This window comes from Lampris incognitus, chromosome 11, assembly GCF_029633865.1.
Source record: "Lampris incognitus isolate fLamInc1 chromosome 11, fLamInc1.hap2, whole genome shotgun sequence".
Classification (NCBI taxonomy): Eukaryota; Metazoa; Chordata; class Actinopteri; order Lampriformes; family Lampridae; genus Lampris; species Lampris incognitus.
In genome coordinates, this window is record NC_079221.1 from 27,932,030 (window position 1) to 27,945,170 (window position 13,141).

At 46.6% G+C, this 13,141-nt stretch overlaps 1 protein-coding gene across 1 annotated transcript in view; it reads left to right on the forward strand.

Annotated features, from left to right (window-relative positions):
- cenpj (centromere protein J) overlaps window positions 1-12,402 on the forward strand; it is a 49,856-nt gene extending 37,454 nt beyond the window's left edge. The window contains exons 13-19 of the mRNA XM_056288887.1: window positions 675-768; window positions 1,631-1,758; window positions 2,133-2,222; window positions 3,451-3,591; window positions 3,820-3,904; window positions 4,615-4,735; window positions 12,210-12,402. Coding sequence (XP_056144862.1) covers window positions 675-768; window positions 1,631-1,758; window positions 2,133-2,222; window positions 3,451-3,591; window positions 3,820-3,904; window positions 4,615-4,735; window positions 12,210-12,402 — 852 coding nt within the window. The remainder of the gene's footprint in view (window positions 1-674; window positions 769-1,630; window positions 1,759-2,132; window positions 2,223-3,450; window positions 3,592-3,819; window positions 3,905-4,614; window positions 4,736-12,209) is intronic.
- The last annotated feature ends 739 nt before the right edge of the window (window positions 12,403-13,141 follow it).

The window sequence follows — 13,141 nt, forward strand, 5'->3', positions numbered from 1 at the left end:
TCAGTAACATAGTGGTCTACCCAGTCTGAGTCAATCCCCAAACAAACAATAATAAGAAAATGACACATTAACAAAATAATGATCGGAACATGATTGTAAATCCCACAATCCCTTGCGCTTCCCCAGCACATATCAGTCCAGCGACTGTCTTCCCCGATCGCCAGGCTATACGATGCTGTTAATGTTTGTCTTGGCTTGTAATTTTACCTCTGATGATGTATAAGGCTTGTATAATGAAACTGTGGTGCATTCAGGCAAGTATAGCTGTAATGGCTTATTTTGGTTAACATTTGCGTTTCAGAACCTATTAGGTATGATTGGTCTTGGCTGGGCTAGGCCCACCTGATTTTCTGTGCCCACCAACATCTGCCTATGCCACAGGTTCTTATTCACTCAAAATTAAATTTTCCAGAACTTGATTTGCTTTCTTGTTTGCAAGATGGTCATCATTAAATTAAGTTATATTTTTCTATACTGTGGGTGAGCCATATAATTCAACAGAATGTTTATTCTTTGGAATAACATTCTTATTTTACTATTCCTTAAGTTTTGAAGACCCATAAATGATCACAATTTTCCTCACAACTTTTCCATACCTGTGCAGCCTGTTTATTTCTTAATCTTTCTGTGAATGATGCTTTTAACAATGAATGTGATCTGTTCTTTGTTGTCAGAGCCCACCGGATACAAGAGAAAACAGTCCTCCTCAAAGCAGCTGTGCTACAGCCACTAGAGGGGGCCCTAGGAAAAACAGTATTGGCACTACAGGTACAGCAAACTTTAATAAACCTAGCATTTAACATTTAAATGCCTTATACTGGGCTATACAAATAAATTGATTTGACTTGACTTGACTTATGCAAGGCACTTAACTTTTAAGTGCTCCCAGAGCTGCTTGCTTAACAGCAGCAGAAGCCTTTCGTTGTACTAGGCAGAGTGTTATTTAAGAGATGCCTTGACTCAGTAAACTTTTTTTGCATAATAAAAAAACAAAAACAAAACTGAAATCTAGGACTTTAAAACTGTGTGCAAGGTTTAGTTACAATTAGTAAAAATGAGAATCTTGAAACCATAAACGCTCCAAGTGTTTGTGAGCTGCAAAACAGTGAAATCATTTTGATCTATCTATCCATCCATCCATTATCCAAACCGCTTATGCTGCTCTCAGGGTCACGGGGATGCTGGAGCCTATCCCAGCAATCACTGGGCAGCAGGCGAGGAGATACCCTGGACAGGCCACCAGGCCATCACAGGGCCGACACACACACACACACACACACACACACATTCATAACTAGGGACAATTTACTATGGTCAATTCACCTGACCTGCATCCTCATCCTTAGAAATGTAGTCCGTGGGTCTGGCTCGCCATCTTGTGTCCCGTGTCTGTGTGTCGTCTTCCCACACACCACAGAAGAATCTCTATTCTTAAACAATTTCAAACAGGAACCCCCCCCCCCCCGAAAAAAAAACCCCTGACCAAAACCGTTTTGTTATTTTGATCTATAAAAATCTAACTCAATATATCGTACAAATCGAATTATCACTTTGAGCTAAATCCTATGGAATCTTGTGACCACGGACGAGATTCCACCTCAAGCAGCTGTTTCCTTTCGATTCCTGACAGGGATGAAGAGCAGCTTGAGGAAACCTGCGGGGCCAGGCTCCTCTACCCCCACAGTCTCTGTGAGGAGTACTGATGAGGGGCCCACACACCAGACCAGAAGCCAGGACCACATTCAGAACTCATCACCTGTAAGAATATCACTCATGATCCAAAATGACTTCATTAAGCACAGTAAGCAAAGAGGTGTCTTTCTTTGGCATTCAGACAAACTGACAGGAATGATACAAAAATAATGGGACCTTCAAATGGACAGTTCAAATAATTCTTTGAACAATGTAAACCCTTTACATACAAACTCTCAACATCCCATAGCCTCATGGTAGAGCAGCAATGGCGTACAGTAGCTGCTGCAACAAGTTAAAAGCACACACACACTCGCAAAGATGTCACATGTGTAGGGATGTTGTGTCCATTTGCACCAGTTACCTTTGACTGTGTTGAGTCCAGCATTCGGCTCACTATGCAAAATTTTTTTTTTTTTTGTTAAAATACAACTTCACAGGTAAGAGTCTGCCTACAAAGTGAACCAGAATCAAATGAGTCCAAAGAGCCAGAGTCAGACCAGGATATCATCTCACACCCTGATGGAAAGGTAAGACTATATAGATAACATTGATCTCTATGTGTTGAGTGATTACAGCAGGTTTTAAACTCTGCTGATACCTCGTTTCCTCTGGCCAGGGTCAATTTGTGGTCTGGCCTTCATCTGGCCACCTTTAGAACCTCAACTAAATCTGGATGGAACGTAGCAGTCAGACAAGTGCCATAACCCAGTCACTAGCAAATAAAGCCACACTATAACACACACCAGGTCTCCGTGGTGATGATGGTCGCCACTTGGACGCTGCCTGCCATTCCCCTCATCACATTTTCTTTTTATTTAATAATCCATATAATTTTTTTTTTTTTTTTTACATGGTGATTCTGGTCGCGTGGCTTGGGACTTGGACTGTTCCGATGGCGTCTGGACACTGCTTGGCATCCTGCGCATCATATTCTTCATAAATTTTATAAGTCCATTATAATTGTGTTATCCTCTTTCAATGTTGTATTGTGTAAATTGCGTAAACACAACATCCATTACATGTTGTCTGTCTTGGGAGAGAGATCCCTCCTCTGTTGCTCTCGCTGAGGTTTCTTCCTATTTTTCTCCCTGTTAAAGGTTTTTTTTTTTAGGGAGTTGCTCCTTATCCGATGAGAGGGTCTAAGGACAGGATGTTGTGTTGCTGTTAAACCCACTGACGCAAATTTGTTGCTGTTAAGCCCACTGAGGCAAATTTGTAATTTGTGATATTGGGCTATACAAATAAAATGTATTTGATTTGATAATAACACAATGTGTGCCCTGGCTGTGAAGCATAATGATAATGATCAGACCTCAAGTCATACACTATACTGATCCAACAGATGGCCGAGCATGCGGGATTTTAATCATGATCCCATGCGTTAGATGGTTATGAAGGTGGCAAGACCTACTTGTTAAAGAACGAGTCAACTGTAATGAGAAGTGGGGTTTATACCAACTCATAAAATGCAGTATTCATAGAATATGCAAAAATTTAAGGATACAATTGCACAAACAATGCCAAGACAAGAAGACTGAAAGATGTGGTTTTCTTTGTTTTCAGTCAGGAGACAAGAGCTCAGCGAGGTCTGTAGGCAGACACCAAGGTTTCTGTAATTAGAAAAATGTTGTAGTGGAAGAAAAGGCTCTTCTCAACATCTTTTTTTACTTGTGTCTTTTTACTCATGTCTTTGAGAACCTAAGATTAAATGAGAATCCTGATGCACCTGCTGACTAAACTCATGATTCTGTTCAGATGGAGAAGGCCCTGCCTGGTGGAGGATGCCTCATCATTTACCCGAACGGAACCAGGAGGGAAATGTCGGCGGACAGACTGACGACCAAGGTCAGCTTCTTTAATGGTGACACCAAACAGGTCATGGCTGACCAGAGAGTGGTAAGCAAGTTTTTGTTGTTAATATAATTTAAAATCCATTTAAGGTTTGAACACTTTTTTTTGGCGGAGCACCACACTGCTACACATACACTTGTAAATTCCATTGGAACAATTAGGAAATGCCTACTTCCATAGGGAAAAAAAAAGAACACCAATACATTTTATTAATCCTCAGGTGAATTTGATCTTTTCTTTCATCTTGATCCATGCTGTCCTCTTCCATGACAGATCTACTATTACATTGATACCCAGACCACACACACCACCTACCCTGATGGCATGGAGGTCCTGCAGTTCCCCAATAACCAGACTGGTGAGACAATCAGATATTTGACCATCAAAGTCATCTCACATGTTTTGTTTTTTTTCCTTCCCTTTTTGTACATCATTCAGACTATTAATGGCCCTAGAAGTTGGTCAACTCCATCAGGCATTCAGCCTGGTAAACTAGCCAATGTCTTTGATGAATGAATGAATGAACAAATGAATCAAACAGTAGAAGTAAATGGATCTTGGTCTTGGACCAAAAAAACAACCAGTTTTAAGTCTTAGCTTAAGCTGTATGCCCGATTTCCATATTGTCAATTCTTACACCTGCTGGGGCGGCATGGTGGCCCAGTGGTTAGCACTGTTGCCTCACAGCAAGAAGGTCATGGGTGCGAACCCCAGGCAGTCCTAGGTCCTTTCTGTGTGGAGTTTGCATGTTCTCCCTGTGTCTGCATGGGTTTCCTCCAGGTGCTCTGGTTTCCTCCCACCATCAAAAAGACATGGATTTAGAGTTAATTCTCCTCTGTCTGTGCTCCTGAGCAAGGCAATGGAAAGAACTGGAGTTGGTCCCCAGGTGCTACAGCTGCCCACTGCTCCTATACAATAGGATGGGTTAAATGCAGAAAACAAATTTCATTGTAACCTACAATGACAAAATAAGTCTTCTTTCTTTCTAGTAATGGGCAGTAACAAACACTGCAACAACGCACTTTGTCAATGTTGAGGAATATACATGTGTGTGCATTTCCTGTGCAGAGAAGCATTTTCCGGATGGTCGTAAGGAGATCATCTTCCCTGACCAAACTGTGAAGAATCTGTATCCAGATGGCAAAGAGGAGAGTATGCATACAGATGGGACCATCATACTGGTTAACCCGTAAGTCAGAAACCAACTCCCAACTTTCTAAGTTGAGCCTTTTTCTATGTTTAGAGGAAAATATTGTTAAAAACGTTTTTTATGCCCAAGCCTCGCTCAGAGATGCTGCAAAGTTTCAGTTAGCTGATTAAAAATTGAGTCCTGCAAACATTGATTAATAGTTGACCTTCCTCGGGTATTTCCAAGAACATTATTAGGGCAATATATTGTTTTTTTAAGGTGTGTGATTGCAAGTTAAATCATTTTTTTTCTTTCAATTCTTCATGCGACACGGTGGTGTGGTCACCTCACAGCAAGGAGGTCCTGGGTTCGAGCCTCAGGATAGTCCAACCTTGGGGGTCATCCCGGGTCATCCCTTGTGTGGAGTTTGCATGTTCTCACCGTGTTTGCATGGGTTTCCTCTGGGTGCTCCAGTTTCCTCCCACAAACCAAAGACATGCGGGTCAGGTGAATCGACCATACTATTTGTCTCTAGGGGTGTATGTGTGTGTGTGGACCCTGTGATGGCCAAGTGGCCTGTCCAGGGTGTCTCCCCGCCTGCTGCCCAATGACTGCTGGCATAGGCTCCAGCATCCCAGCGACCCCGAGAGCAGTATAAGTGGTTTGTATAATGGATGGATGAATTCTTCACTGGCATTAAAAATTCTTATTGAAATTTTCATAAAAAGCTACTAAACACCACTACAAAAAAAGCCTTAATAAGTCAGCTTTTAAAATCTTCAGGCCAATCCATGTGGAAAGCATTTTTTGACGTCTCACTCGCATGTCACGTTTTTTACACTTCCAAGTCTATTTTTGTCCCATTTAGTGAAGCGTAATCTGCACAGACAGTTGTTTAAATCACACAAATGTGATATGTATGTTGTGTATGTATTTTGAACTTATTAACCATATCTACAGTTGAAGTCAGAAATTTACATACACTTAGGTTGAAGTCATTAAAACTAATTTTTAACCACTCTACAAATTTCATCTTAAACTAGTTTTGGCAAGTTTGTTAGGACATCTACTTTGTGCATGACAAGTAATATTTCCAATTGTATACAGACTGTATCACAATTTCAGTAGGTCAAAATTTTACATACACTAAGTTGACTGTGCCTTTAAACAGCTTGCAAAATTCCAGAAAATTTTATGGCTTTAGAAGCTTCTGATAGGCTAATTGACATAATTTGAGTCAATTGGAAGTGTACCTGTGGATGTATTTTAATGCCTATCTTCAAACTAAGTGCCTCTTTGCTTAACATCATCAAATGAAATCAGCCAAGAACTGAGGAAAAAAAAATGTGGACCTTCACAAGTCTTTTTCACCCTTTGGAGCAATTTCCAAATGCCCGAAGGTACCATGTTCATCTGTAAAAACAATAGTATGAAGTACAAACACCATGGAATCACACAGCCATCATACTGCTCAGGAAGGAGACGTGTTCTGTCTCCTAGAGATTAATGTACTTTGGCAAGAAAAGTGCAAATCAATCCCCTAACAGCAAAATACCTTGTGAAGATGCTGGAGGAAACAGGTACAAAAGTATCTATAGCCACAGTAGAACATGTCCTATATTGACATGACCTGAAAGGCTGCTCAGCAAGGAAGAAACCACTGCTCCAAAACTGCCACAATAAAGCCAGACTACAGTTTCCAACTGCACATGGCGACAAAGATCTTACTTTTTGGGGAGATGGCCTCTAGTCTGATGAAACAAAAATTGAACTGTTAGGCCATAATGACCATCGTTATGTTTGGAGTTAAAATGGGGAAACTTGCAAATCGATGAACACCATCCCAACCATGAAGCATAGGGTTGGCAGCATCATGTGGGGGTGCTTTGCTTCAGGAGGGACTGATGCACTTCACAAAATAGAAGGCATCATCAGGAAGGAAAATTTTGTGGCTATATTGAAGTAACATCTCAAGACATCAGCCAGGAAGTTAAAGCTTGGTCACAAATGGGTCTTCCAAATGGAGAATGACTCCAACCACACTTCCAAAACTGTGGCAAAATGACCTTGCCTCTCTCTCAATGGTTAGTCAGATTCGATGTCAATCAAGATGTGACCACAAGGGACTGCCGATTTTTTTAATGAATTAATCTCCCCTCCCCCCCAAATCTAACTCCATTTTTCACAATCATCTCGCGATCGACTGGCAGTCAGCCCCGACTGGTTGGGCACCCTGGATTTAAGCAGTAGCTTTGGAGTTGTTAGGGGCTGTAGGACGTCAGGGTGTAGATGTGTCCACGAGATGCTCCAATTGTTATGAGTTGAGTTTTGTTCATTTATTTGTTAATTTAAAGCTCAATTGTTGTGAATTGAGTTTTGTTCATTTATTTGTTTGTTTAAGCTCAATTATTGGGAGTTGAGTTTGTCCAGTTCATCTGTAGCTACACCCTGTAAATAAATCGTTTTATTAATAAGAAACTTTTGAATCTGCCTCCTACATTTTAGCCACTCGGGCCAGGCTTCCCCACACTGACCCACTGGCACTTGGAAAATCTGGCATGGCAAAAGATAGAGCCCACCAGAGATGGAAGTTTTCCAGCTCACCCTGATGGCTCCAGTGCGCCATGGTCCCACCGCCCCCTAAAGGCCAGGAGGGCCAATACAGGGGAACACTTGCTGCCACCGACTGCCCCCAAGCAACTGGGCGGGCTGCTGCGCATAGAACACCAGCCAAGCACAACAGGATGACACTGCGGATGGAGCAACGAAGAAGCTGCCATCCACCTGACTCTGGTGTTGGAGGGAAAGGCTTTGCAGATACTCCTCGACCTAGCCCCAGTGGAGCAGCGGGACCTCCAGGCCCTGACCATGGCGCCGGAGAGGCGATTTGGGCAATGCCCCTTCACTGACCAGAACAGGGAGCAGCTAGCCAGCCACCGACGCCAAGAGGGAGAGAACCTGGGAACCTTGCCACGGATGTGCAGCTGCACGCCCAACATGGTTACCCGCAGTTCAACGCAGCCGCCAGAGGAGCTGGCCCTCCACGCTATCCTGCAGGGACTCATGCCAGAGCACATTCACCTCGCCATGCCCAGTCCTGGACCCTTGCATCATCAGCCTGGACCTGCTGGGGAGTCCGTGTTAATGTGTCCGGGGTTTCCGTCACCCTCGGCATGAAGACCGTGGTGCTCTAGTCCGGTCAGGACAACAACAGACCCACAGACCAATGAGCCAGTCGCTAAGCAGCTGTCGCCCAGCAGGCACAGAGCCCCTGTGCTTCTGTGCCCCAGCTGCCCAGACCACCATCCAAGCTGCCTGCCAGCACATTCACCGTCAGTAGCCCTGCACTACCCGAACCTGCCTCAGCCCTGACCGCTGAGCCTGCCTTCCTGCCCTCCGCTGAGACAACTGAGGCCATACATGACTTATGGCAATGCGGCAGTAACGGCCTTGACCCATAGCAGCGCCACCTGTTAAAATGTCTCCTCGATGACTATGCAGACATCTTCGCTGCTAGAGACGAAGAGTGCAGGCAGACTGCGCTGGTCCAGCATGCCATCGAGACCGGCCCTGCCCAGCCCAACCATCTGTGGTCCCATCGGCTAGCCCTCGCTAAGCGGCAGGTGGGACAAAATCCGTGAGATGGCTGCTGCCAGGGTGATTGAGCCCTCCGACAGTCCATGGGCGGCTCTGGCCATCTTGGTGAGGAAGAAGGTGGCAGCTGGTGGTTCTGTGTGAACTATCGATGCATTAATGCCGTTAAAAAAAAAAAGAAAAAGAAAAAGGACTCTTACCCGCTCCCTCGAATCGACGATGCCCTCAACGACTTCATGGGGTCCAGCTGGTTCAGCTCCCTCGACCTGCACAGCGGCTACTGGCAGGTGGAGTTGACCCCTGACGCGAGACTGAAGACCAGCTTCATCATTGGGCAGGGTCTGTGGTAGTTCCGCGTCATCCCATTCAGGCTTTGCAATGCACCAGCTACGTTTGAGCAGCTGATAGAGGGTGCTGGTGGATGTACCCCGGAGCCATTACATCGTGTACCTCAATGACCTGCTATTACACACCAACAACTTCGACGGACCCCTGTCCAACTTGCGTGAGGTCCATGCCGCCATTTGTCGGGCCCGGCTACATCTGAACCCCGTCAAGTGTCACCTACTGAAGGGGGAGACAAATTTCCTGGGCCACATAGTCAGTACATGTGGCTGCTGTCCATGACTGGCCAACCCCTGCTAATGTTGGTGAGCTGCCAAGTTTCCTGGGCCTGGCGTCATACTGCCGCCGTTTCATCCGGGACTTTACTACCATCGACAGTCCACTCCACCGCTTGACTGACAGGGGCCAACCATTCAAATAGGATGACGCCTGTGCTGCAGCCTTCACCCGACTCAAGGCGGCTCTAACTGAAGTCCCAGTCTTGGCCTACTTGGCCCACTACGATGCCAAAAAGTCCTTCATCATGGACACTGATGCCAGCAGTGTGGGGATCGGGGCTGGCCTTTCCTAGTGGGGAGGAGATGGGGAGCGTGCCGTGGCCTACTCCACGCCAAGTCGGGTAGAAAATAACAACTGCATCATCTGAGGCAAGCTGCTGCCAGTGGTTCTAGCAATAGGGCACTTTTGGCCGTATTTGCATGGCAGCCACTTCCTCATCTGCACCGACCACACCTCACTTACCTGGCTCCTGAACTTCAAGCACCCTGAGGGCCAGGTGGCCTGATGGCTGGAGGCCCTTCAAGGGTACGACTTTGAAATCCAGTATCGGGCGGGATGACATCATGTCAACTCTCCCAGTGCCCCTGTAAAGCATTGGATTGCCACTACTGCCAGCAGCAAGAGGAGCGGGGCCAGATGACGCGGACGATGGCAGCCGTCCAGACTGCCAGCAACGAGAGGCAGTTTCCACTGACCACGCAGCAACTGAGACAACAGCAGGAGGTGGACATGACCCTGGCGCTGGTGAGGAGTTGGTTGGAGACGGGGCGGCGCCCCGGGTGTACAGAGGTGTCAGCGCTTGGGCCCGAGGTAAAGGCCTACCATTGTCAATGGGGCAACTTTGAGCTCCATGTAGGTTGGCGCATCGGAGGTGGCAAGCTGCCAGACGAGGGAGCAACCTCCTACAGCTATTGGTGTCCCGTCCCCAGGTTCTCCAGATGGTCCATGGCTTGGTGGGGGCGGGGCACTACGAGAATGCCAAGACCCTCCACCGTCTCAGGCGGCAGTTCTACTGGTGAGACGTGGAGCTACACATGCACTGTTGTGACTCCTGCACCACTCAGAAGGGACCAACACAGTGCTTCCATGCCCTACTGCAGCAGTACTTGGTGGGGGCCCCAATGGAGCGAGAAGGGGTGGACATCCTTGGACCTTTTCCTGTCACCAACTCCGGCAACCACTACATCCTCATTGCTATGGACTACTTCACAAAGTGGCCAGAGCCATATGTGGTGCCGGATCAGAGCTCTACCACAACAGCAGACAGGCTGGTGGAGATGTTCCCACCGAGTTCCACAGTGACTAGGGGTGGAACTTCGAGTCCCAGGTCTTCCGTGAGGTATGCCGGCGGCTGGGGTTGAAAAAGATGATGACAACACTCCATCCTCAAAGTGATGGGCTGGTGGAGCAGTTCAACCACACCCTGGCCACTTAGCTTGCCATCCTCACCAGCGGGACTGGGACCACCACCTGCCCCTGTGGTCCTACCTGACTGCTGTCCAGGAGCCCAGCCAGTGCACGTCTGGGAGTCGAGGCCCCCCCGAGCCTGAGATTGCCGGGGGAAAAGAAATGGACTACCTCCAAAGACAGGGATTTCCTGCAGGTGGTCCACGACTACACCCACTTGGCCCAGGCCAACTCCTGAGTGCGGCAGAAGAGGACCTATGACAGCTGGTGCTTTGGACAGGCCTTCATGCCAGGGGACAAGGTATGGGTGTATTGTCTCATCCACAAGAAGGCGATTTCCCTCAAGCTTCACAGCCACTGGTAGGTCATGGCCTGTCTGAGGTGGTGTACCAGGCGCACATACTGGTGCTTCACCAGGACAGACTCTCCCTGTACTGCCCCTCCTTACTCCACTTGTTGATGAGGGGAGTGATAGCAGCACCCCATGCGCCAATCAGTGCGAGTCCCCTTCAGTTGCACTTCCTGCGAGTCCCTGGCAGCCTGTTTGCTAGCGATGGCACCCTAGACATTTGAGGGACTTTGTTTTGGGTGACTGGGTTGTGAAGGACAACTGACCCCTCAGGTAGGGGGCTATGTAGCGACCAGAGAGGGCGGTCGCTCTATCAGTTCTGTGCTGGGGGAGCACAAGGGCTCGTGGGACTGTTAACGTGTATGCTGAAATCGTTTTGATTATTGTGGTTGTGTGTTTGTTTGGGGGTTCAACTTAGACTAACGTGTCCAGTGGAGACCTTGGGGGGAAATCATTGTTGTAGTTCTGTGTTCAAATAAAAGAGCATTCCCAGGGTCATGCGGTGTATGGGACACGGGAATTGCCATTAAATAGAAATTTCTGCCTCTCGACTCCTTCCACACTAGCTTGCCATGATATTCATCCAGCCATCCATTATCTGAACCGCTTATCCTGCTCTCAGGGTCACAGGGATGCTGGAGCCTATTCCAGCAGTCATTGGGCGGCGGGCAGGGAGACACCCTGGACAGGCCGCCAGGCCATCACAGGGCTGACACACACACACACACATACCTAGGGACAATTTAGTGCAGCTGCCTTACATGTCTTTGGACTGTGGGAGGAAACCGGAGCCTCCAGAGGAAACCCACACAGGGAGAACATGCAAACTCCACATAGAGGACGACCTGGGACGACCCACCAAGGTTGGACGACCCTGGGGCTCGAACCCAGGACCTTCTTGCTGTTAGGCGACTGCGCTAACCACTGCGTCACCGTGCCCCCTCACCACGATATGTTGAATCAAAACCTCTAAGTCATATAGCAAGAATAAACAAAACGCTACCCATTTTCTGGTGGTTTGTACTTCCCAGAACAGTCAGCATTCGGTTGGATGTATTTATGGGAGATGAAGTCAGTGGTATTCGATGAAAGAGCGCTTGTGCGCCACTCAAGTGTCACTTCCAACGGGGATTCCCAGTTATTTTACATAAAAAAAGTAAATAAAGTACTGCTAGCAGTGGGGAGAGACATTTCATTGTTTCCAAACCATTTTCTCCAGCAGAAAATATCAGGAATTTTACTGTTGTATTTAATTAAAAGCATAGTTCCAAAGCAAAATGAATTTATACATTTGTATCCATTGAGAATTGACAAATTTGGTGCCAGCCAAAAACACTGTGCATACCTAGTTCAAAGATTCACATTTATTGTTCAACACAAATTAAAGCCACCATCTATGAACAGGATATAACCCTCCAATCACATACCCACTTAATGGAGTTAATCTTGTAATTTCAATGGATCCATTCATGTATATGATAAAAACCTGCTTTCTAACTGCTAATGCTAAATGAGGCTCAATGCATGTTCTCTCTCTCTCTCTCTCTCTCTCTCATCCAGGGACGGCAGCAAGGAGATCCAGTTCAACACAGGTCAAAAAGAGATCCACACAGCTGACTACAAGAGGAGAGAGTACCCAGACGGCACGGTGAAGACCGTCTATACGGATGGCAGACAGGAGACCCGCTATCCTACCGGACGGGTCAGGGTCAAAGATAAAGATGGCAACATTGTCATGGATACCAAGGTGTAGGGACAGTGAGGCTCAGGGTGGAAGTTCAGTTCAGCTCCCCACCCACCTCCACCTGGTTTTACTGGGTCCTGAGGGACATTCTGTTAAAATACAACATATTTTCAAAGACTGCTGAATCAGACTGTACAAAAGTTAACAGGAACATCAGATATCATTGATTACTTGGGAAATGTCACAAAAGCCACTTCGACCAAACTACAGCACACCTGTACCCTTGGCGAGCAAGCCTGGCTCTAATCACTATAAAGTGGTTGTTGAATTTTTAGTATTTGAGAAAATTTCAAGTCATGCCATGTTGGTAGGGTATCTTGGAGCGGCTGGTGACAAGGGAGGTGTTTGTCTGTGCTTCCAACCAAAATGGGTGAAGGAGTCCTGATCTTAGGCTGGACTGGGAACCCAAGCTTAATTTCCCCAAGAGAAAATAACATCACAGCATGAGCTTCCTCCCTGAAGTTAGATTTGCTGTTTAACAGTGTGACACCAACACTTTCAGAAACCAACACCAAAGACCAGCTTTTTTCTTTTTTTACAGTGGGGTGTGCATATGGAGGGGGGTAGCACATTTGCCTACCAAATGTAAGTTAACACTCCCCCGAAAAACTGATTTAATACAATTTGCGCACACACACAAATTAAATCTTTTATCTGGTCCCTGAGGTAGAGGAAAGATGTGTTTGGTACCCAGATGTTTTAGATCAACAGATTTGGGGAGGCAACTGTGTCTGTGGTGGTCATTTTC